The sequence below is a fragment of the Sinohyriopsis cumingii genome, chromosome 10 (assembly GCF_028554795.1).
Source record: "Sinohyriopsis cumingii isolate HCF-2022 chromosome 10, ASM2855479v2, whole genome shotgun sequence".
Taxonomy (NCBI): Eukaryota; Metazoa; Mollusca; class Bivalvia; order Unionida; family Unionidae; genus Sinohyriopsis; species Sinohyriopsis cumingii.
The window spans coordinates 123840057-123865152 of NC_142970.1; the positions used below are offsets into that span (position 1 = coordinate 123840057).

Consider the following 25096-nt stretch of genomic DNA (forward strand, 5'->3'; position numbering starts at 1 on the left):
TACAGGTCTTGTTATTTCCCCTCTGTAATTAAAGCACATATCTATTTCACTACAGGTATTGTTATTTCCCCTCTGTAAGTAAAGCACATAGCTATCTCACTACAGGTCTTGTTATTTCCCATCTGTAAGTAAAGCACATAGCTAAAGCACATAGCTATCTCATTACAGGTCTTGTTACTTTCCCTCATTACCATGCCAACATGCTAATATTCCTTTCTACAATGTCAACATACTGGGATCCCTAATTATTATGCCAACATGCTTGGATCTGTCATCTACCACTTCATATATTTTTTATACTGAAATGGTTTAAGGTCAGAATCTGTTGTGTTCTTCATATACAACACAGTAATTTGTTTCCCAAAGTTTCAGACACTGTTGTTATGGAAACAAAGTTTGCTAGATTTCTAGATACTGCTATAACGTGAAACAAAACTTGTCTGCCATAGTTCTAGACACTGCTATGATGTGAAACCAATCATCATTGTAATGTCACTCTTGTTCGATCTGAATGACAGGTACAGAAAAAAGGTCACAGTAAAAATAATCATTGAAACTCCCACATTATTTCAATAATCTCCCCTCTCTTTGGAAAGGATCGCATAGCCAGTCTTGTATGAATCCCATATTATATAAGTAATCTCCCCTCTCTTTGGAAAGAATACATAATCAGTGTTGTATGACTCCCATATTGTATATAAGTAATCTCCCCTGTCTTTGGAAAGGCATACATGACCACTCTTATATGGATTCCACATTATATAAGTTATCTCCCCTGACTTTCAAAAGGCATACATGACCACTCTTGTATGAATTCGACATTATATAAGTTATCTCCCTTGTCTTTGGAAAGGCATACATGACCACTCTTATATGGATTCCACATGATATAAGTTATCAACCCTGACTTTGGAAAGGCATACATGACCACTCTTGTATGAATTCCACATTATATAAGTTATCTCCCCGACTTTCGAAAGGCATACATGACCACTCTTGTATGAATTCCACATTATATAAGTAATCTCCCCTGACTTTGGAAAGGCATACATGACCACTCTTGTATGAATTCCACATTATGTAAGTTGTCTCCTGTGCCTATGGAAAGGCATACATGACCACTCTTGTATGAATTCCACATTATATAAGTTATCTCCCCTGACTTTGGAAAGGCATACATGACCACTCTTGTATGAATTCCACATTATATAAGTAATAAACCCTGGCTTTGGAAATTCGTACATGACCACTCTTGTATGAATTCCACATTATATAAGTTATCTCCTGTGCCTATGGAAAGGCACACATGACCACTCTTGTATGAATTTCACATTATATAAGTTATCTCCCCTGTCTTTGGAAAGGCATAGGTGGCGCTATACAGTTTCGCATTTTGCATAGGGTTAGGAATTTAAAGAAAAAGAATGTCCCCGGCTTTCCTCACTGGTTATACTGGCTATTTAAAAAAGACCTTGTATATCTTAGGTATAATGCAAAGAACCTTTAATTCCCTTTATTTTGGTGTATGATTGATGGGTGTACTATGGGTTATAGAGTATACAGCTTGGCCTTACTTCAAATGTGCATCTTTAAAAAAAGTGCTAGCTCTACTTGGTCATTTTCACTTCCTGAACTTCAGAGGTCATTTGTATAAAAAAGAGCCGATAACTTTTTTTACATTTGATATATTTGGTAATTCATTCATTGCACTTTCAGAAGCTGGTATTGTCTAGTCTGGCAAAATTCATTTTCCCTATTTTAATAGCTGCTATGTATAGTGTACTTTAGACTAATTCAGACTGATTTTTTAACACAAGGGAGCAGTCATTTTAGTTAGCAGTGTGCTTAAATCATGTAAAATTTCCAAAAGTACAATATCCAAAAGAAATATCATCCACATTACATTAATGTAGCATAGAGGTATGCAAACATTCTCTCCACTGTGCATGTTTTAAATGCGAACTACTTCACCTTACATACGTCACTCTCTCAAAAGTACATATTATCTGGTGAGCGCCACTATAAAGAAGTTGTAGGTATTATTTTTTATGATTTAATTATGTTTATATGGCTGAAACATTTAAGTCGCAAGCATCAAAACAATCCTTATGAATAATTCTCCTGCTTTTTTCCCCACAGAACAGTATTTATGAGTGTCAGAGTCTCTAACAAGTCCAACCTCACCCCCCCCATGATAAAAGTGAGCTATTTTAAGAACGCACATTACATTTTGTAAACATAGCAACCAGTGTTATGCTGAATGATAGGAACATGAAACTAGCCAGAATTATTTCTGAGATATCAACAATGAATTTTACAATTAGAAAAGGGAGGTAACTCATCAGCTTCATAAAGGTCAAAGGTCAAAGTGTAAAATATTTGCCTATTGTTTAATATGGAAGAAGCAAATTCACTTTCTCATCATTTATTTTTTTATTTCATTGCAAATAAATGAAAAGAAACATTTTCACCATATATTTCTGTCACTTATTGCAACAGTTTTAAATTTAAGTTGACTCTATTCCTATATTCTAAGTCTTCTAATTTCCCCATAATTAAGGTCACTACTCACACAAACATACCTCATGGCAAATTATGTAAGCAAGAGAAAAATGATCATAATTAGTTTATTTTCATGCTTAAATGCAATATGAATGTACCATTTTATTCAGAACATCATACATAATTATATGAAAATAAAAAAAAATAATTGCAAACATTTTTTTATTTTCTTTAAGGTGGCGCTATACAGTTTCGCATTTTGCATAAGGTTAGGAATTTAAAGAAAAAGAATGTCCCCGGCTTTCCTCACTGGTTATACTGGCTATTTAAAAAAGACCTTGTATATCTTAGGTATAATGCAAAGAACCTTTAATTCCCTTTATTTTGGTGTATGATTGATGGGTGTACTATGGGTTATAGAGTATACAGCTTGGCCTTACTTCAAATGTGCATCTTTAAAAAAAGTGCTAGCTCTACTTGGTCATTTTCACTTCCTGAACTTCAGAGGTCATTTGTATAAAAAAGAGCCGATAACTTTTTTTACATTTGATATATTTGGTAATTCATTCATTGCACTTTCAGAAGCTGGTATTGTCTAGTCTGGCAAAATTCATTTTCCCTATTTTAATAGCTGCTATGTATAGTGTACTTTAGACTAATTCAGACTGATTTTTTAACACAAGGGAGCAGTCATTTTAGTTAGCAGTGTGCTTAAATCATGTAAAATTTCCAAAAGTACAATATCCAAAAGAAATATCATCCACATTACATTAATGTAGCACAGAGGTATGCAAACATTCTCTCCACTGTGCATGTTTTAAATGCGAACTACTTCACCTTACATACGTCACTCTCTCAAAAGTACATATTATCTGGTGAGCGCCACCATACAGGACCACTCTTGTATGAATTCCACATTATATAAATAATCTCTGCTCTATTTAGTGATACAACTCTAAAGTCCTAAAATAGATAACAGAAACAGCAAAACAAGGTTTGTAAAACTTAACATGTAATTTTATTCTCTTATAAATTAAAATTGAAGAAGAATTTATGATATTGTGAAATAAATAAAAACTAATCTTAAAAGTTCAATCACAAGTAAAAAAGAATAGAAAGTTATGAATGAATTCCAGGTCCTGAATGTGCTGACATACCCATGAAATAATGCCATGATTCAGTATGGATGGTACATGATGTCATGGTTACATACAGATAGTACATAATGTCATGGTTACATACAGATAGTACATGATGTCATTTTACATATAGATAGTACATGATGTCATGGTTACATACAGATAGTACATGATGTCATGGTTACATACAGATAGTACATGATGTCATGGTTACATACAGATAGTACATGATGTCATTTTACATATAGATAGTACATGATGTCATGGTTACATAGAGATAGTACATGATGTCATGGTTACATACAGATAATACATGATGTCATGGTTACATACAGATAGTACATGATGTCATTTTACATATAGATAGTACATGATGTCATGGTTACATACAGATAGTACATGATGTCATGGTTACATAGAGATAGTACATGATGTCATGGTTATACACATATAGTACATGATGTCATGGTTACATACAGATAGTACATGTTGTCATGGTTACATACAGATAGTACATGATGTCATGGTTACATACAGATAGTACATGATGTCATGGTTACATACAGATAGTACATGATGTCATTTTACATATAGATAGTACATGATGTCATGGTTACATAGAGATAGTACATGATGTCATGGTTACATACAGAGTACATGATGTCATGGTTACATACAGATAGTACATGATGTCATGGTTACATACAGATAGTACATGGTGTCATGGTTACATACAGATAGTACATGATGTCATGGTTACATACAGATAGTACATGATGTCATGGTTACATACAGATAGTACATGATGTCATGGTTACATAGAGATAGTACATGAGGTCATGGTTACATACAGATAGTACATGGTGTCATGGTTACATAGAGATAGTACATGATGTCATGGTTACATACAGAGTACATGATGTCATGGTTACATACAGATAGTACATGATGTCATGGTTACATACAGATAGTACATGATGTCATGGTTACATAGAGATAGTACATGAGGTCATGGTTACATACAGATAGTACATGATGTCATTTTACATATAGATAGTACATGATGTCATGGTTACATACAGATAGTACATGATGTCATGGTTACATACAGATAGTACATGATGTCATGGTTACATAGAGACAGTACATGATGTCATGGTTACATAGAGATAGTACATGATGTCATGGTTACATACAGATAGTACATGATGTCATTTTACATATAGATAGTACATGATGTCATGGTTACATATAGATAGTACATGATGTCATGGTTACATAGAGATAGTACATGATGTCATGGTTACATACAGATAATACATGATGTCATGGTTACATACAGATAGTACATGATGTCATTGTTACATACAGATAGTACATGGTGTCATGGTTACATACAGATAGTACATGATGTCATGGTTACATACAGATAGTACATGATGTCATGGTTACATAGAGATAGTACATGAGGTCATGGTTACATACAGATAGTACATGATGTCATTTTACATATAGATAGTACATGGTGTCATGGTTACATAGAGATAGTATATGATGTCATGGTTACATACAGAGTACATGATGTCATGGTTACATACAGATAGTACATGATGTCATGGTTACATACAGATAGTACATGATGTCATGGTTACATAGAGATAGTACATGAGGTCATGGTTACATACAGATAGTACATGATGTCATTTTACATATAGATAGTACATGATGTCATGGTTACATACAGATAGTACATGATGTCATGGTTACATACAGATAGTACATGATGTCATGGTTACATAGAGACAGTACATGATGTCATGGTTACATAGAGATAGTACATGATGTCATGGTTACATACAGATAGTACATGATGTCATTTTACATATAGATAGTACATGATGTCATGGTTACATACAGATAGTACATGATGTCATGGTTACGTAGAGATAGTACATGATGTCATGGTTACATACAGATAGTACATGATGTCATGGTTACATACAGATAGTACATCATGTCATGGTTACATACAGATAGTACATGATGTCATTTTACATATAGATAGTACATGATGTCATGGTTACATATAGATAGTACATGTTGCCATGGTTACATAAAGATAGTACATGATGTCATGATTACACCTGAATAGTACATGATGCCATGGCTACATAGAGATAGTGCATTATATCATGGTTACATAGAGATAGTAATTGATGTCATGATTGCACCTGAATAGTACATGATGTCATGGTTACACATGGATAGTACATGATGTCATGGCTGCACATGGATAATACATGATGTCATGGTTACACATGGATAGTACATGATGTCATGGCTGCACATGGATAATACATGATGTCATGACTGCACATGGATAGTACATGATGTCATGACTGCACATGGATAATACACAATGTCATGACTGCACATGGATAGTACATGATGTCATGACTGCACATGGATAATACACAATGTCATGACTGCACATGGATAGTACATGATGTCATGATTACACATGGATAGTACATGATGTCATGATTACACATGGATAGTACATGATGTCATGATTACACATGGATAGTACATGATATTATGATTATACATGGATAATACATGATCTTATGATTACACATGGATAGTGCATGATGTCATGATTACACATGGATAGTACATGATGTTATGATTACACATGGATAGTACATGATATTATGATTACACATGGCTAGTACATGATATTATGATTACACATGGATAGTGCATGATGTTATGGTTACATATGGATAGTACATGATGTCACGATTTACACATGGACAGTATATGATGTAATTTTTACATGTTGATGATACTCAAAGTCATGTCGGAATATTGAATCATGATTTAAAGTCAAAGAGTCTGTGTCTCTTTATCTTATTTTCCAGGACTGTTTTCCCATGCGTTTCAAGGCAGCCCATTTCCTTAATGAGCCCAGGATATTTAACTACATATTCATCTTGTTGAAGCCATTCCTAAGGGAAAAGATTGTTAGGAGGGTAGGTAAATCAAACATGCATATTTAACCACATTTTTACCATTTAGAAGGCTTTTGTTGTGGATGAATATCTTTGGTACACTCAACATGAAGAATGTATTTGGTACACTCAGTGTGAAGAATATCTTTGGTACACTCATAAAGTGAAGAATATCTTTGGTACACTCACCATGTAGAATATCTTTGGTACACTCAACATGAAGAATATCTTTGGTACACTCAGCATGAAGAATATCTTTGGTACACCCAACATGTAGAATATCTTTGGTACACTCAACATGAAGAATATCTTTGGTACACTCAACATGAAGAATATCTTTGGTACACTCACCATGTAGAATATCTTTGGTACACATAAAGTGAAGAATATCTTTGGTACACTCAGCTTTGGTACACTCAGCATGAAGAATACCTTTGGTACACTCAACATGAAGAATATCTTTGGTACACCAAACATGTAGAATATCTTTGGTACACTCAGCATGAAGAATATCTTTGGTACACCCAACATGTAGAATATCTTTGGTACACTCAACATGAAGAATATCTTTGGTACACTCAACTTTGGTACACTCAACATGAAGAATATCTTTGGTACACTCAACATGTAGAATATCTTTAGTACACTCAGTATGAAGAATATCTTTGGTACACTCAACATGAAGAATATCTTTGGTACACTCAACATGAAGAAACATAAGTAATTGTGTTCAATAGCACATCTTTTTTATAGTGTTACCAGGACATCTTGACTTCTTAAGAAATTCTAAAACTATGAGAGAAAAGAGTACCTTTTTTAAAATACATTCACACTAAGGTGTTATGTATAATGTAATGATGTCATTATGTACAGCTGTCTGTTCCTATTTTATTCAAGCACAAATATTTGGTTCTCTGCTGTCTACACTTCCAGAAATTGTTAACAGCTTGCATGTACAGTCAATTTACATCAATAATACATACTTCTTAACACCAAATGGCTTATTCATCAATAATCTTCAGGGTCAAGTTTGTAAAATATATTGACTGGACTCTTAGGATCAACCTTATAAACTTTAATGCCTGGACTCTCATTAAACAGTGATAACAATCCATATCCAAATTGTAGAATGTTAATGTATCCAAATATATGAACTGTCATGGTTGCTAATAAAAAGTAAAATGAATTCTTTTATGATATTTAACACTGATTGTATAATTGGTGAAGCAGCAGGAGAGAATGACAGACCCGGTCCGTTTCCATAAATAAAGGCTCCTACAAGAATTATTTCCCAGGAGAACCTTTTTTATCACTTTTAAGGCCTTCTACGGGCGTCATTGTGATCATTTTCAGACCCCACATGCATAGTGGGACCATCCATAGCATCATGTCTGTGCTGCCATCATTGGTAAATAATATCGAATTATTCACATATAAATAAAATAATGAGCGTTAGAGAACCACATTCTGCTAGATTAGCACGAGAAAAATTATCTGTGTTAAAAACTTATATTCCTGTGAGACAATCACTCAAGAAAAAGATTCAAGCATACGAGGATGAAAAACATGGAGCCGCTGAATTATCAACGGAATTTCTCAGGCCAGTCACCGAAGCAACTGAACGAGTAGTATTTGGTGATATTAAAGATCCTGAAGTAAGAAAACGCGGAATTCTTCCTGTGTTGAAAAAAATTGAAGAACAAACTGTGCCGGCACCCAGACCAGCAGCGGTGGAAATGGCTACGCAAGCGGAAGAAGAAGAAGGAGCCGTCGGTGGTGTCCCTGCAGGTAAGGTCCCTGTATCAGATAGATTCACCGATGAAACTGTTGAGCGCATACGAAGGATGGGGCCTGATGAAGTTGCAAGATTTGCCGTAGACAATTTCAATATCGATCAACGGAAAATGGTTATGAAGCCTGAATATGTCGAAGGTGTAACTCGCAAAGACTGGAATAGGTGGATATATTGTGTACATTATAAAATTAATCGGATCAGAAGTGATGATAGCGATTATCTTAATTATATTAATATGGTCAATTTTTACGCTAAGAGGCGACAACAACCAAAACCATTACAACTTCCTCCTGAATCTAAAATATCTGAATTTTCCTTCACTGATAATTATTCACAACAAATAAGGGAACATTCCATCGATGACGAGGAAGGTTTGAAAAAAGTTGGATCATTTGCGGAGGATTCTTTTACTCAACGGCAAAGTTTTATAACTGGTGATAAACATGTTACGACGCGTGATGCCTGGTATAAATTATTGTACAAGACAAAAAGGGGGGAGAAAATGGTGAAAAGTGATGATCCAGACTTTAAAATAATGAAGGATGCTGCCAATCAACAAAAAAATATCAATGATAATAGAAGGCGACTAGCAGTATCATTGACCGGAAAAAGCGAGGAGACATCTATCGATGAAAGCGAGGAGACAATGGAAAAAGAATCCATCGATGAAAGATATCGTCTTTCACCACCGCAAAGATCTCCTGAGCCGAAAAAAGATTTACCATTGGATAAAACTCCTTCCACGGGGGAAAGTTTATCAAAATTACCAGGTGAATCGGAACGCGCTAAATTAGTGAATAATCCCAGATATATTTTCAAAGACGAAACACTCGAAATGCTCAAAGATAATACTAGAAGATTTGAAATTGCCGTGGATAATGAAAATATTGAGAGATACATAAAACCAGGGTTTTATTCACCAATGGTGAAAAACCTTTGGGAATTATTAGTATATTTTGCTCCCGAGAAAAAAGAATATGTTGATCCGTACGAACTTAAATTTTTAAATTTTCACATGGAGGTTGAAAAAGAAAGAGAAAGATTGGAAAGATTAAGAACAGGTAGCGGTTACAACGCAATCTGCCCAAATAGTGTTGTCAACGACGTATCTCGACTGGAAGTTCTTGTAGGAGGAAGACGAGCTGGAAATAACTCTCGCGAACTAATCAATGAAATATCTGATATTTGCTCGCGATTACTTCGTGGTGGCCTTATAAACGCACATGAATACCGAGAATTCCTCGACGAACTAATCGATTAGATTATAGTAAATAAATAATGATAGTTCACAAATATCAACGTAGACCGACTCAGGTCCACGTAGTAAATTCTAGATTGCCCGTGTACAAATACATTCACGGTAATGGACTTGGCAGCACGATAGTGTCTTTGGTTACACGAATAGCTCATAAAATTGGATCTCTTGCTAAACCAGTTGGAATGAAGTCTATTGGAAAAATTGGCGAGGCAGCTGCTTCTGGACTAGCTAATCTTGGCGTTAAAGGATTTAAATTTATACGAGACAAAATAACAGGATTATTCAGAAAGAAACCACCACCGCCACCGCAGCCAGTCATATTACCTAGCACAGAAATAATGCCCAGCAATGTTAGTAAAATAATAAATGGCGCCGCGAATCAAAAGCTAGCAGAACTGACCGACAAAGAAATTGACAAAAAAATTAGCAATGGAAAATTGCAACAAGAAATTAACAAAGAAATAGTTCGCCAGGAAATAGCCAATACGAGTTTCATGGGAGATGGTCTCGTTTTAGACGAAGATATTATAAATAAATGTTCGCACAAGTGTCCAACGAAGTATTTGACATGGACGAACCTGTAAGTAGGGACTCTTCCGTGCGTGATTTTCAATATTATTCATACGACACAGTAGTACCAAATGCGTTTGGTCGTGTTGAAATTCAAGTTCATGATACCACAAGATATTTTCTTCCCAGCGAGGCATTTATCGAATTTACGGGTAAAATTTTAAAAAACGATAATACTCAATACGCCGATAATTTTAAAGTCGGATTTGTCAACAACGGTATCATGGCGTTATTCAGTGGTGCAAGATATCTGATTGACGGAAAAGAAATTGAGACAATAAACAATAATCTTGATATAGCCACGACAATTATTGGCCTGGCAAGATATTCAGATGATTTTACCAGATCGGCCGGTCCTAGTATGATGTTCGCCAAAGATAACTCGGATAATCCCGAGTATATACAATATATTAAAGTACGAACGGCGCAAGGTACTGCGGTTGTTCAGCCGGTTGATATTGAACATGAAGTCGCCCCGGGTGCTGATTTCGATATCATAAAAAGTGTCAATCCCAATTATAATCTCGGATCGGCCACGCGAAAAGCTATGCTAGTAGGTCAAGGTAGAAATTTCTCCTGCGCAATTCCATTATCGCATATATTCGGGTTTTGCAGACATTTTAGAAAAGTAATATTCGGAGCGAAACACACAATTGTTCTTACCAGAAAAGACAGCAGCGATGATGCTATCTGGCGAGAAGCTGGCGCTGGCGCTGGTGACAACGGTAAAGTAGTACTAACTAAATTTACTCTTTGGATGCCAGCAATAACACCTTCAATACTAGAAGAACAAAAATTAATGTCATTTATGGATCAAGGTGGTAAATCAATTATGTCATGGTTGACCACATCCACGGACAATATCGACGTAAATATCAATGGTATTTTTACCTGGCGTATTGCCTCGCAACAAGGAATCTCCACACCAAGACATATTTTTATTGCTGTCCAAAACACAAATAGATACGATCAAATGCACAGCCATATGATATTTGATAGAGTCGCCGCAACACAAATATCACTAAGAATAAACGGACAACAAGAGCCAACCGAAGAAATATTGATCGATTTCGTGACTTATTCGACGGCGCGCGCGTATCATCGCTTGTTAAGTTTCATGGGATGAGATCAAAATATAGATACTGGACTGCAAATTTCTCAGAAAGATTTCAATGCACTCTACCCGATTTATTATTTTTCACTGGAACATCTTGATCTGATAAAACAATCCGTCGTAGATATACATTTCAAGGCACATATCAACACAGGCAATACACCTCATCGAGCATACGCGATAATTCTCAGCGACAGAACAATGATCCTCGAAGGAATTAGCAGCCGAATGCGAGTAATAGACGCACCCGTAGAACAAATGTAAATTTAGATCAATACAATAATTATAAGATGCCATACGATCACGTTAGCGTCACTTTGACCCCGGGTCAAATTAAGAGACTTCAATCATCGATGACAAAGAAATGTGGAACTACATTAACGTTGAAGAATAATCAACTTCGTGGTGGACCAAATAAATTATCATTATCACCGACACAACATAGACATTTCAGCGCGGCTAAATCAGCAAATTCAGGTGTTCAGGTTAAACTTAGTCCTGGTGCTATCGCTGATATGGTTAAAACCGGCGGTTTTCTTCCTTTTCTTATTCCTTTAGTAGCTGGCGCATTAAGTGCCGCAGCTGGATTTGGAACTACAAAGTTACTAGAAAAAGCAACTGGTGGACAATATGGCAAAAAAAAGGAGGACTTATTCCTATGAAAAATATAATCATGCCGGCGCTAATCGCAAGAACAATGGCACGATTATCCCGCGGAAATGGCCTAAGATTACCAGGAACTTACCTGGGACGCGGACTAAGGCGAATATAATCCCAATGTCAAATTTTGATCTATCCAACGAAGCAACTCGCAGAAAAATAAAATTCTTCCGCGGAGTATTCATGCGAGATCAACTTCCAACCAGTCCAAATATCAACGAAACAGGAATAATAAATCTTGATTCAAGTACCGGCCCAGGTACTCATTGGGTCTCTTACGCGATAAATCCTCGCAAAGTTGTTTATTTCGATTCATACGGGCTAGCACCACCAAAAGAATTTATCAAATAAGTGTCGAAGCTGAAAATTCCAATCTGGTATTCCACATTACCAACACAAACATTAACGGATCCACCAATATGTGGTCCAGAATCATTAAATGTTCTTGAAGCAATTTCGCGTGCAACAAATCCATACCATAAAACTATACTTGAATATACGTCACATAAATATGGTTGACATTTATGGACGACCGCTATTACGGACGCGCATTATTGATTTATCCAAATACGCAACTAAAACCGACCTTGGTAATTTTCTATCGACGGCCGGCGTGGATACTGATGAAGTAGTCGTTTTTCAAGATCAATACGGTAAATTACAAACCAGCAACGTTAAAATAAGCGATATAATCAAACGAGATGAATATGACGCCCACGTCGTTGATTTTAGTGCAATCAGGAAAAAACTTAACGACGAAGTTGTTGCGTTAAATAATTTGATAGCCGTTATTAACGTGATATTATACAGAAAACTTGATGCATCTTTGTACGACGCGAAGGTAGGCGAAATCGAAACAAAAATAACTAATCTTGGCGCGTTAGCACGTGGTAAAGTTGATACATCTGTGTACGACGGGGAAATTCGCGATTTTAACGCAAAAATAACCGAAATTAACACAATAATAGAAGACGTAAAAAAATCCGTGGATTTACTTGCAGGATTCAAAATATTCTTCCCAACGATCATAAATAAAATATCCTTCGTCAAAGTTCCACCAGAAACAATGCAAGATCAATTTATAAATTTAACTTTCACAACGATGACTGGGATAGGAGCATGGTCACTAATAAGTAATAAATTTACCTGCAGAGCGCCAATTACGGGTTTGTATCAAATATATATAATATCACAGGGAAGATTTAGAATAATATCAAAAAGATACAAATGGCGACATTCCTCGGATAGATATCTAGGATTTTTGAATATTCCACTGGAAAAAAACGTCGATGAGGAACTCGAACTGGAATTATTTGTACCATCGCCGCCGATAACTCTGTCCGGCCCAATTAGTTACTGGTGGTGTGCCGAATTCATCGCGGAGATTCCTTCATCATTTAGTTGGACACAAATTTAATAATGAGCGATTATAGATATAACCAGGCCCGAGCATGGCAGGATTCATTAAAATTATCCGTTGACGGATTCTCCACGAAGGTAAAAAAATATCAGCGCAGATTAACCACCAACGACGTATCTGTGTACGTAGTAAGCGCGGTCATCTCTGGTGTTGGCGTAATTTTATCTGCTGTATCAATGATGGCCCCCGTCGCCGTAACAATCGCGGTTTCCGCGTCAACAGTAATAGCTGGCATCGCTAATATTGTTGCAAAGAAATTATCTTCGTGTTCACATGCAAAATTAGCCTCGTATATGAATAAACTAAGTATCGCGACGAATTCATATGCGAAATTATCAACGTTGCTCTCGGAGAGTCTCGACAATGGCGTTATATCCGATCATGAATTTTCACTAATGTTAATGATTTTCGAAGATAATAATGTCGGAATTGCCGCAGTCAACAACGTCAATGATAACTGCGAGTTCAACCAAGCCCGAATTTAGTATTAATTTTCCAACATCAATACCTGTCAACGAAATTACATTATTGCAACTACGTGTTCATTATAGCTGGCCCAATATTAGAGCGGAAACTTTCGGGACGTTATCGTCGAATAATATGTTGGTTTTCTCCAACAAGAATAAACCCGACGGCGAACCAGACTGGCTTATAGTCGGATTACCCACAGGTAGTTACCAAATCGAGAATATCAACGATGAACTCGTTCATAGAATATCAAAAATGACCGGTGATGCCGAACCTGGAATAAAAATATCTGTGAAGGAACCAACACTATCGTCGGTGATTGAATTAAAATCTCCATACATCGTTGATATTTATGAATCATCGATCGGGCATATACTAGGTTGGCCCAAAGATAGACCGCTACATACCACAAAGATTCCCGAACCTAAATTATCCAATTATTATACTGAGGAGGAAATTTATCCGGGACTTAATCTACCTTACAAGGAAATCTTGGACAGAATTAAAGAGCCTCACTTTGATACTGAGTTTGAGGTTTTACGTGTTGATGAATACAATTGGAATTTTAGAGCCGGACCACCCCAAGGCCTTCAATATTGGGCTGAAGATCCGGGATTAGGTTTCACTGTTTTCTCGAATACACTTAAAACATACTTCAAGGAAATCACCGATGATCATGCGGCCCTTTTGTCGCGATTGCGGTTATTTTTCAACGAGGATATAGTTAATATGAAAAACTCGTACCTGAGAATCATCGTAAATATAGAAAAAATGAATAAACTCGCGTCGGATATGGAATATCTTAATCACGACTACTACAACTTATAATCGACGATAAATCAGGAAACAAGGAAGTATTCATGAATATACACAAACTAGACGAAGAAACACTCGTAGATTATAAATTTCCCGGCTACGATGGTGAATTAAGAAAATCCGTCACCGACACAATTAATGAGCTATTTCCAAAATTACATGATGTGTGGGAAAAAATACCGCCACCACCGATGATTCTCAGATACGATAATGATCCTAATGGCGGCGGGAGACATGTTTCCCCGGGCATCGTGAATATTTCCGATGTTGTCGCGATTAATCTTCACGCGGACGTCGTCGATGTCAGCTACAGCGCCGACTCGGATATATCAGAGCGAGTTCAGCAGGGATATGTTCTGTACTCATTTTCACCAACATCACCGCCAGGATCTCTCATCGTGAAAGAACCAGTCAATTTATTCTATCTACAGTGCCGTAATCGATTACTGTCAAGAATTAATTTCAAATTAACCGATCAATCTGGAAATTTACTTGATATTCGCGGAGAAACATTAAGTGTAAATTTACTAGTAAGATCGTGAAAAAAAAACACAAAAAAAATATATTTTACACGCAATTTATTTATTTTTTTCGATTTTTAACCTCGAAGGCTGAATACGAATTCTGGTGATTCTGCGCGAGGCGATCTCGGCGACGCCGGCGATCTTGCACGTGGAATTTCACTTGTTAATTTTTTTAGTTGTCGTGCGCGAGAACTAACTATTTTTCTCGATTCATATTCGTCAGATAACTTTGATCTGATCATTTCGATGATCGTAGATAGCGCAACAAAATCTTTGACCTGTGAATCTTCGACGAGCGCCAACGACTTATACATCGCAGATTGAATCTTCTTCACGAGTCTATACTCGGACGACAGCGTGTATCTGTGATCGATTTTATTCTGAACGAGAATTTCATATTCAGATAAAATTTTATCTGTATTTAGGTCTTCGTGTAAATTTATATTTTTATTTTTTAGTTCTTCGATAGCTTCGGCAAGTAGTGAGATATTTTCATCATTCATTATTGTAAATATTATATCTCTAATCAATTATTGGAATATATGAAAATTTGATCCATTCGCCGTACTTATACGAGAATGCTGAATTTCGTATTTTTTCCGCGACACGATGAACCGACGCCGAGTGAATCCCAAAATATTTACTCGCGGCATTCTTCGAGGTAAATACTATTTCTTCGTTGGTGTGTAAATTTACTGATTTAACAGATTTGGGATATTTTGGGATATCACCGCGCGAGCTATTTTCACCAGGAGTAACCGCTTGAAGGTTGGATAATCTATTATCAAGTTTATCTCCGTTAATGTGATCGATAACGAGTTTATCTTTGATGAGGCCGTTAAAACACTCGAAAATGAATCTATGATTGAAATAATTTTTTCCTCCCGCTCTGAAAAATAGATAACCAGAATTACCGATATTGCCAACAGGATTTTTCGTTTTGATACGTCTGACTGTTCCATCTTCGGACGCTTCGTAGCCGCTGATTGTTGGATGAGACTTGAATATTTGATTCATAATATAATATCCATTAGTTTAAATCGTTATTAGCTCGAAATCTATTAATATAATCTTCGCGAGTTATCACATTATTGATTGATTTTTTATCGTAATGGCTTTTCAGATCGCGATATTTTTTTCCGCCACATTTCAAGCATAATCGAGTCTTCCCTCGTGTACCAACCTGGCATATTATACATGCGATTGGACCGGAGCTTCCACATCGAATAGATTGCATGTGAGCGCCACAATATTCTTTCTTGCATGATTTATTGCAATGATTTGTGCCACCGACTAATAACCACGCACAATGGTTCATTATTATATTTAGAAATTCGTCTAAAATATAATATGAAATTATTCGACCTTGATGATGCTGAATTCACAATTCCTGAAGCAGATCGAGCCAAGAAAGAATTTTTCGATGATGGAGCGGCTCATGTGTGGTCGACGTGGAGAACAAATCTCATCGATAATACGATGACGATCGCGCGTGCGAACAAAATAATCGATTATATCAAGAAAAATCATCCCGGGGAGAAATTTATAATACAAATAAAATTTATTGTGCAGTTGCCCGACGGAGTATGGATTATTCGTGATAAACGAGATCCTATCATTGGCGGGAAGAAAAATGTTATTTTCGACGCTCACTCGCGGCCAGGATTATTATTAGGTATAGATGGTCCGTATTATGTTAGGGCGTATCCGGTTAGCGCGGTTGTTTATGGAATATATAGGTTGAATAATACCCCAGACTTGAAAAAATTACCTCCGATGAAGACTTCGACGGTGCTAAATTGCGTTGCCGAGCGCGTAATCGAGCATATGAAAAACGCTCGACGCGGATCGGGATTAACTGAATTAAGATCATCAAAGATAAATGCTTGGGCGAAAACTGTAGTTGATGGTGTGTCCATCGAAGATGTTGCTGCGTTGTCGAGAAAATTAAAATTTCCTATCATGGTTAAGACGCTATCGGGAGAAATATTATATGATTCTTCGTACAAATCTCGCGGATCATCGATTGTCATCGTGGATCATAATTCACATGCGTGGTCGAGCGCGGCGATGATATTTCCACGGTCACGTACAGTTAAATTCTTTGACGGTGAAATATTTAAATTTATCGGCAAATTGAGCAAGTCGGATCCTATTTCAGTTTGGTTATTCTCGAGCGAGGATAAATGTGATCAATTTGTATTACCGCGCGGTGATATTTATCGAAGTAAGGATCTTCATGATTCGATGAGTAAATTAGCGTATAAATATTCAGAAAATCCCGAAGAATTATTAACGAATTGTTTTGCTGTTCCGTCGGTCGCTGCTCATGCTGCTAGGGAACGAAATTCGTGGAAACCAACACGAAGTGAATTTCTCGAAGATATACAAATGAGTTGCGTAGAATATGGTCATGGTGGATTGTGGAATACAAAATATAATTTTATGGATAATATGAAATCCATTGATATGTCGGCGTGTTATCCTGGAAGTTTTCTCGGATATGGCGATTGCGCTAAATAGTTCGCTAAGTACGGGCATCCTTGTAGTGAAATGACGCAAGTAGCGATAAACGGACCATTACCTGATAATTTGACAGGATTCGCTCGTGTTACATCATTCAGATTAGCGGATAATTTACATAAAATTTGTTATATTTGGTTTGGAAGGCATTTATCACAACGACGTTGGACTCATACAGCGTTGTTGCAGTTTATGATAGATTCTGGAATGTTGACAGAATTAACAGTCAGTGAGGCAATTATATCATATAAAAAAACAAACTAGCGTGTGGTTACCGACGGATTGTGATAACGCTAAAGATATTGGGAGAAAAATAATAGGTAAAGTTACTCAGGGCGGTTCGGTTGATCATAAACGACGCCACACTAGATTGATTTTTAGCGACGCCGAGTTGGATTTTATAATCGCAGATACGGCATCGCGAGGAGTATTTTGTAACAGAGAAAATATATTCGTGGATGATGCAAAGTTAGGTACTGTGGTTAGTTATCTCGAGGGAGATTCTCCGCAATATACACATTTGAGATCATCGATGTTGGCTTATGCAAGTATAAATTTATTGTCGATGGTGAATAGATTTCCTGGTATTATAACGCGAGTGGCTACGGATTCGTTTTACATTGAGGAAAAATATTTGAATTTGGTGGAGAAATATCTCGTCGAAGATGGGCCGTGGGGAAGTTGGAGAAAAAAAGACGAAGATATTCTTGATTATTGCGAGGACGCTGACGTCGAAGATCGCGAAGAATATCATCGTGGAGAAATTGCAGAAATATCCATGGAAGTTTCTGTGAGTGATCCTATTTCAAGATATAAATTTGTGTATCTGAATGGTCCTGGAGGATGCGGTAAAACTACACGAGTAATAAAGTTGTTTATGAATTCTGATATGATCGTGTTAACGCCGACACACAGATTAGCGCGTGAAATGAAACAGCGCGGAGTAAAATCATGCACATATCATAGTTATTTCAAGTATAGCGGTGGAATATGGGATCCTGCACGAATGGGGGATAAATACATAAATAAAATTATAATTATCGATGAAATTTGTACTGTGAGGCTATCTACGTTAAAGTTATTCTTGGAATGGCTGTCGGATAAAAATACGGCGGTTATAATGTGTGGAGATCACGGCCAACCGAATCCAATAGCGGGGGAATCTCCTCATGAGTGGCTCAAGGGATTTGTTGATTATTACGAAGAAATTGATGGCGATTATAGGTCAACGGATAATTTACTTACTGAATTTAAAAAATTGATTCGATTACAATCGGATGAAATTCAGTGTAGCGTGATGAGAAAAATAATCGATGAAACTTCTATGAGTAATTTTCTTGATTTATGGCGCCCTGATCATTTGATTGTGGCTAGCAGAAAAATAATTCGCGATGATCTTCAGGAAAGATTATTTAAGTTGCATCGTGAAAAATTTCCGTTATTGCAAGTGCCGTTATGTTATAGGCCAGCTGATACGCGAAAACAGAATATTGACATTGATGTTTGTGGAGAAATCAAGAATTTGGTGTTGAATGATATTGTTTATGTTGATATTAAATTTGTCAATGATATGCTAGATGAAGAAAAATCTCCGTGGAAACTTGGATATGCAATGACGATTCATTCATCTCAAGGATTGACCATAGAAAATTTCGTTTGGATTGTCGATGATAGATTATCGTGGTCAAATTTAGTTTATTTAGCTGTTTCTAGAGTCAGAAAAGTATCTCAACTGGGACGAATTATTCTCACTCACGTAAGTGATACGGGCGGATTTTGAGTATCGGCGGGTATTACTTGTAATTCTTCTCGGGTAAATCCGCGTTGTGGAGCAAATTGATCAAGTATGTATATGGCCGGTCTTCCTGTTGATCTTATCACGGACGATATTTTATGCGATGTGACACTCCAATTTGGATCCGTCGCTCTTTTTCGGCCACCTTCAGCCTCGCCTTGCTTGTATAAATATCTAACTGTGAGACTACCCAGTACTGGTTGATCAGGAAAATCACGCTTTATTGGCATGAATGTTTTTGTAATAGCGATGATTGGCTTCATTTTTATTGGTCGCGTTATTTCATTATTTATTGCGCTAATCACGCTTGGCAATCTTAATACCCAATCATGAGATCGTCCGTCAGTTATAAATTCTTTCGCATATTGATATCCGAATAATCTTTCGGCGAGTGTTTTGTTGAATCGTTCGACTATTGCTTGGTTACGGTGATTTCCAACTTGACCGCGCTTGATATTAACATTGTTGGATTTCATTAACGACGATACAGCACCGAGAAATTCTCGTCCAGGATCAATTTGCAATAATTTCGGCCATGTTAATGGAGATCTCGTGTAGATGTTGATGAATGCGTCAGCGATTTCTCTTGCTGTTTTAGTTGCTAATGGTTCCGCTTCTTTGTATCTGCTAGCGATATCGACGATCGTTAATACGTACTTGTAAATTTTCCCGTCAACTGTATCGTGTGGAAGAAACATTATATCGGCATGGTGAACTTCGTTGGGAATACTAACTTCGAAATGTGCATAAGGAATTTTCTTAGGTGCAGGAAGGTATATTTGCCAGATTGCTTGTTTGGATAACCATGATGCTGCCGTGGAATGTTTTACTTTGGCGGCTTTAGCGAGTTTGGTAATGGCAGATTTTCCTCGCCAAAATCCACGTGGTGAGTAATATATCTCTTCCGTTATTAATAACCAGCACCGAATAATAATTTGCCTTTCATTCCTCCCTTGATTATCCACGTTGCAGGTTTTTCTTTGAGAGTTTTATTGGGAATCGCGTTTATAGCATGAATTAATTTTACATCAGCAAGATGTCGTTGTTCCAAGTCGGTACTGCGGTATGCGAGATCATGAATATAACACGCACGATCGATAGCATTTATTGGCTCTTCGTTGGGTTTTGGTTGATCTGATTCGTCGAGTCGGATATCCAATCGTGTTCCTGGTCCGCAGTAGTTATATCCATGGACGTGTTTTTCTCCGGGATACTTTGCCCAGGGTAATCCGGGGAGTCCTTTGAGACTTGCTGCGATGTCACCTCCAAGTTTTTTTTTATAAATTTAAATTTTTTTGTGCCACATTTGGCGCATATTCCAGTAATTGCGTCTCTGTTATTACGCGTTTTCATTCTGGATATGTTCGCGGTTTGTGTACGCGCGCGACATTTCACACAATATAAATCCATAATATATTAATATCATGAATGTAATTGATTTTTCGGCCACGAAAAAACGTGAGCAAATAAAACATCATGCGGTATTGCCGAATTCGATTCGAATGATAATAATCGGGCCATCAGGGTCAGGTAAAACACAGTTGTTGCTGAATTTGATAATGCGTTGGATGAAGTGGGACAAGTTATATTTGGTTGCACCGTCCGTTGATGATCAACGTTGTTATCAGGTACTTAAAGATTTTAGTGATAACACGTCGGATATTGACGCGGATATAATAAAATTTATAACAGATATCGAAGAAGCACCATCCATAGATGATCTTGATGCGACGAAGAATAATTTGGTCGTATACGATGATGTGATGCTAGATAAACAAGCAAATCCGGCTAGAATATTTTCTCGAGGTCGACATAAAAATACAGATGTTATTTACGTTACGCAGAGATATACGCAGATTCCTAAGGTGATAAGAGATAATTGTAATATTCTTGCTGTTTTTAACGGCGTAGATACACACACGTTACGTAATATTCATCAAACTTGGTGCGCCGGCGATATGGATATAAAATCATTCAAGGATCTGTTTAGTCATGCTCAATCAACTCCGCACGGATTTATTACTATAAATTTACACGATCCACGCTGCAGATATCGAATCGGACTTGATAAAATTTATTAATTTTTACTGGTAAAGTGTATTACTCGCTGTAGAATTGGCCCGATTTTTTTTTTTTTCAACTTCCATGATGGCAGCACAGACATGATGCTATGGATGGTCCCACTATGCATGTGGGGTCTGAAAATGATCACAATGACACCCGTAGAAGGCCTTAAAAGTGATAAAAAAGGTTCTCCTGGGAAATAATTCTTGTAGGAGCCTTTATTTATGGAAACGGACTGGGTCTGTCATTCTCTCCCGCTGCTTTGGTGATATATAACACAGTTTGTTTAGATATTAAGTGATATTTAACACTGTTTAGATAATTAGACATATCTAACACTCTTTTGATAATTAGTCATATTTACCACTGTTTAGATAATTGATGATGTTTGATACTGTTTAGATAATTTGTGATATTTAACAATGATTAGATATCTTGTGATATTTAACACTGATTAGATAATTAGTGATATTTAACACTGATTAGATAATTAGTGATATTTAACACTGATTAGATAATTTGTGATATTTAACAATGTTTAGATAATTAGTGATATTTAACACTGATTAGATAATTAGTGATATTTAACACTGATTAGATAATTTGTGATATTTAACAATGTTTGGATAATTAGTGATATTTAAAATTGTTTGTTTAGATTTTTAGTGATATTTAACACTGTTTAGATAAATAGTGATATTTAACTCTTTTTGTTTAGATAATTAGTGATATTTAACACTGTTTTGATAATTACTGATATTTAACACTTTTTGTTTAGATAATCAGTGATATTTAACACTGTTTAGATAAATAGTGATATTTAAAGCTGTTTGGATTATCAGTGATATTTAACACTGTTTTGATAATTACTGATATTTAACACTGCTTTGATAATTAGTGATATTTAACACTGTTTTGATAATTAGTGATATTTAACACTGTTTTGATGTGTGTGTGTGTGTGTATGTGTGTGTTTTGGATTTTTGACGTAGCTAATGATATTTAACACCGTTTTGATAATTAGTGATATTTAACACTGTTTAGATAATTAGTATTATTTAGCACTGTTTAGAGAATTAGTGATATTGAATACTTTTTGTATAGATAATTAGTGATATTTAAAACTATTTAGATTAGTGTTAACTCGATCATTAGTGATATTTATAAACTGTTTAGATAATTAGTGTTATTTATCTCTGTTTGTTTAGATAATTAGTGTTATTTATCTGTTTGTTTAGATAATTAGCACATTTAAGTTATGTTAAAAAGACCTTTTGTCAGTACCAAAAATAATAGTGTGAAGCAGCATACAAATTAAAGAAGAAAGTATACAGTGATGAGAATTTTTTAAACTGTACACTAGTGCACTCTTTTTCTAATAGTCATTTATATACATGATAAATAAAATTGATGAAAGATTCTCCCCTTGTCTCACTACCTTACTACTCGGAAAGAAGGTGGATTGCACTCGCACATATCTGACACATGGTTTGATTTTTATGATACATATTATAGATATTATTTTATGATACATATTATATATATTATTTTATGATACATATTATAGATATTATTTTATGATACATATTATATATATTATTTTATGATACATATTATTTTATGATACATGTTATAGATATTATTTTATGATACATATTATATATATTATTTTATGATACATATTATATATATTATTTTATGATACATATTATATATATTATTTTATGATACATATTATTTTATGATACATGTTGTAGATATTATTTTATGATACATATTATAGATATTATTTTATGATACATATTATATATATTATTTTATGATACATATTATATATATTATTTTATGATACATATTATTTTATACATGTTATAGATATTATTTTATGATACATATTATATATATTATTTTATGATACATATTATATATATTATTTTATGATACATATTATTTTATGATACATGTTATAGATATTATTTTATGATACATGTTATAGATATTATTTTATGATACATGTTATAGATATTATTTCATGATACATATTATATATATTATTTTATGATACATATTATAGATATAATTTTATGATACATATTATATATATTATTTTATGATACATATTATAGATATTATTTTATGATACATATTATATATATAATTTTATGATACATATTATATATATTATTTTATGATACAAATTATATATATTATTTTATGATACATATTATAGATATTATTTTATGATACATATTATATATATTATTGCCATTAACATTGTTATCCAGTAGTTTCATTCACAGCAGTATCCTCCAGACATTGTCTGAAGTGGTACTAAAATCACTGAAGGCACAAAATAAATTCATCTTGCAAGATTAAAAAATTTCAGTAAGAGCGTAAAGACAAAATATATGACCTGTACTTGAATAGCATATTCTTAATCCTGCTTAGTTATAAAATTATTTAACTTTTCAGATCAAACGTTAAAATTAAAATCCATCATACAGATATTTAGATAGGACACTGGAAATTATAAGTTAAATATGCTGCCAGCAATGTCATTATTAACGAAGACATTGTTTCTCTTGCTGTCTTACACATTGCTTATGCTGTAATTGATGCTTGTGGACCCCATTGCTCATTAGCAATATATAGGTGTGTTATACCATCTATAATATATGTTTTTGTATCCTGTTGCATTTCAGATGCAGCACACTGTGATCTGATGCATCTCAAAAGCAACACACTGTGATCTGATGCATCTCAAAAGCAACACACTGTGATCTGATGCATCTCAAAAGCAACACACTGTGATCTCATGCATCTCAAAAGCAACACACTGATCTCATGCATCTCATAAGCAACACACTGTGATCTCATGCATCTCAAAAGCAACACACTGATCTCATGCATCTCATAAGCAACACACTGTGATCTCATGCATCTCAAAAGCACATTATCTCATGCATCTCAAAAGATGTAATCTTATGCACATTAAAATTTATCTCCTTTGTAATATATTACAAGTCTTGAATATGCACAGTAAATAATCATTCCATTTTATTAGATCCATTTCCATGGCAACAGAGTGGAAGAATTAGATAAGTTCATCGACCCAGAGTATCTTCCAGTGGATTATGGAGGGAAGCAGCCATGCTATTCCAATAAGGTACATAGTGATTTCCATCTTGTTTTGCTGCTTTAAAAACTGCAAGACATACTGAGATTAAATTGTGTTATTCATGGTGATAAGATTTGAATTAAAACCTTGGGTGCTTGTTTTGGGTGTGTGTATCCTTTTTTACTTCTTTTTGTGAAAAACACTTTGGAAATATTTTGCATGTGGAGTTTAAAGGCAAACATATTATTTTGATTAGGGCAAAATCTTTAGCCAAACAAAATAGATCAAATTCATCATGCAATAAATGTAGCCAACC

The 25096-nt window shown here is 35.3% G+C and overlaps 1 protein-coding gene across 1 annotated transcript in view; it reads left to right on the forward strand.

Moving 5' to 3' along the window:
• Positions 1 to 25096, forward strand: part of LOC149791142 (alpha-tocopherol transfer protein-like) — a 49499-nt gene that overhangs the window by 17850 nt on the left and 6553 nt on the right. The window contains exons 6-7 of the mRNA XM_089973061.1: positions 6566 to 6676; positions 24727 to 24828. Coding sequence (XP_089829187.1) covers positions 6566 to 6676; positions 24727 to 24828 — 213 coding nt within the window. The remainder of the gene's footprint in view (positions 1 to 6565; positions 6677 to 24726; positions 24829 to 25096) is intronic.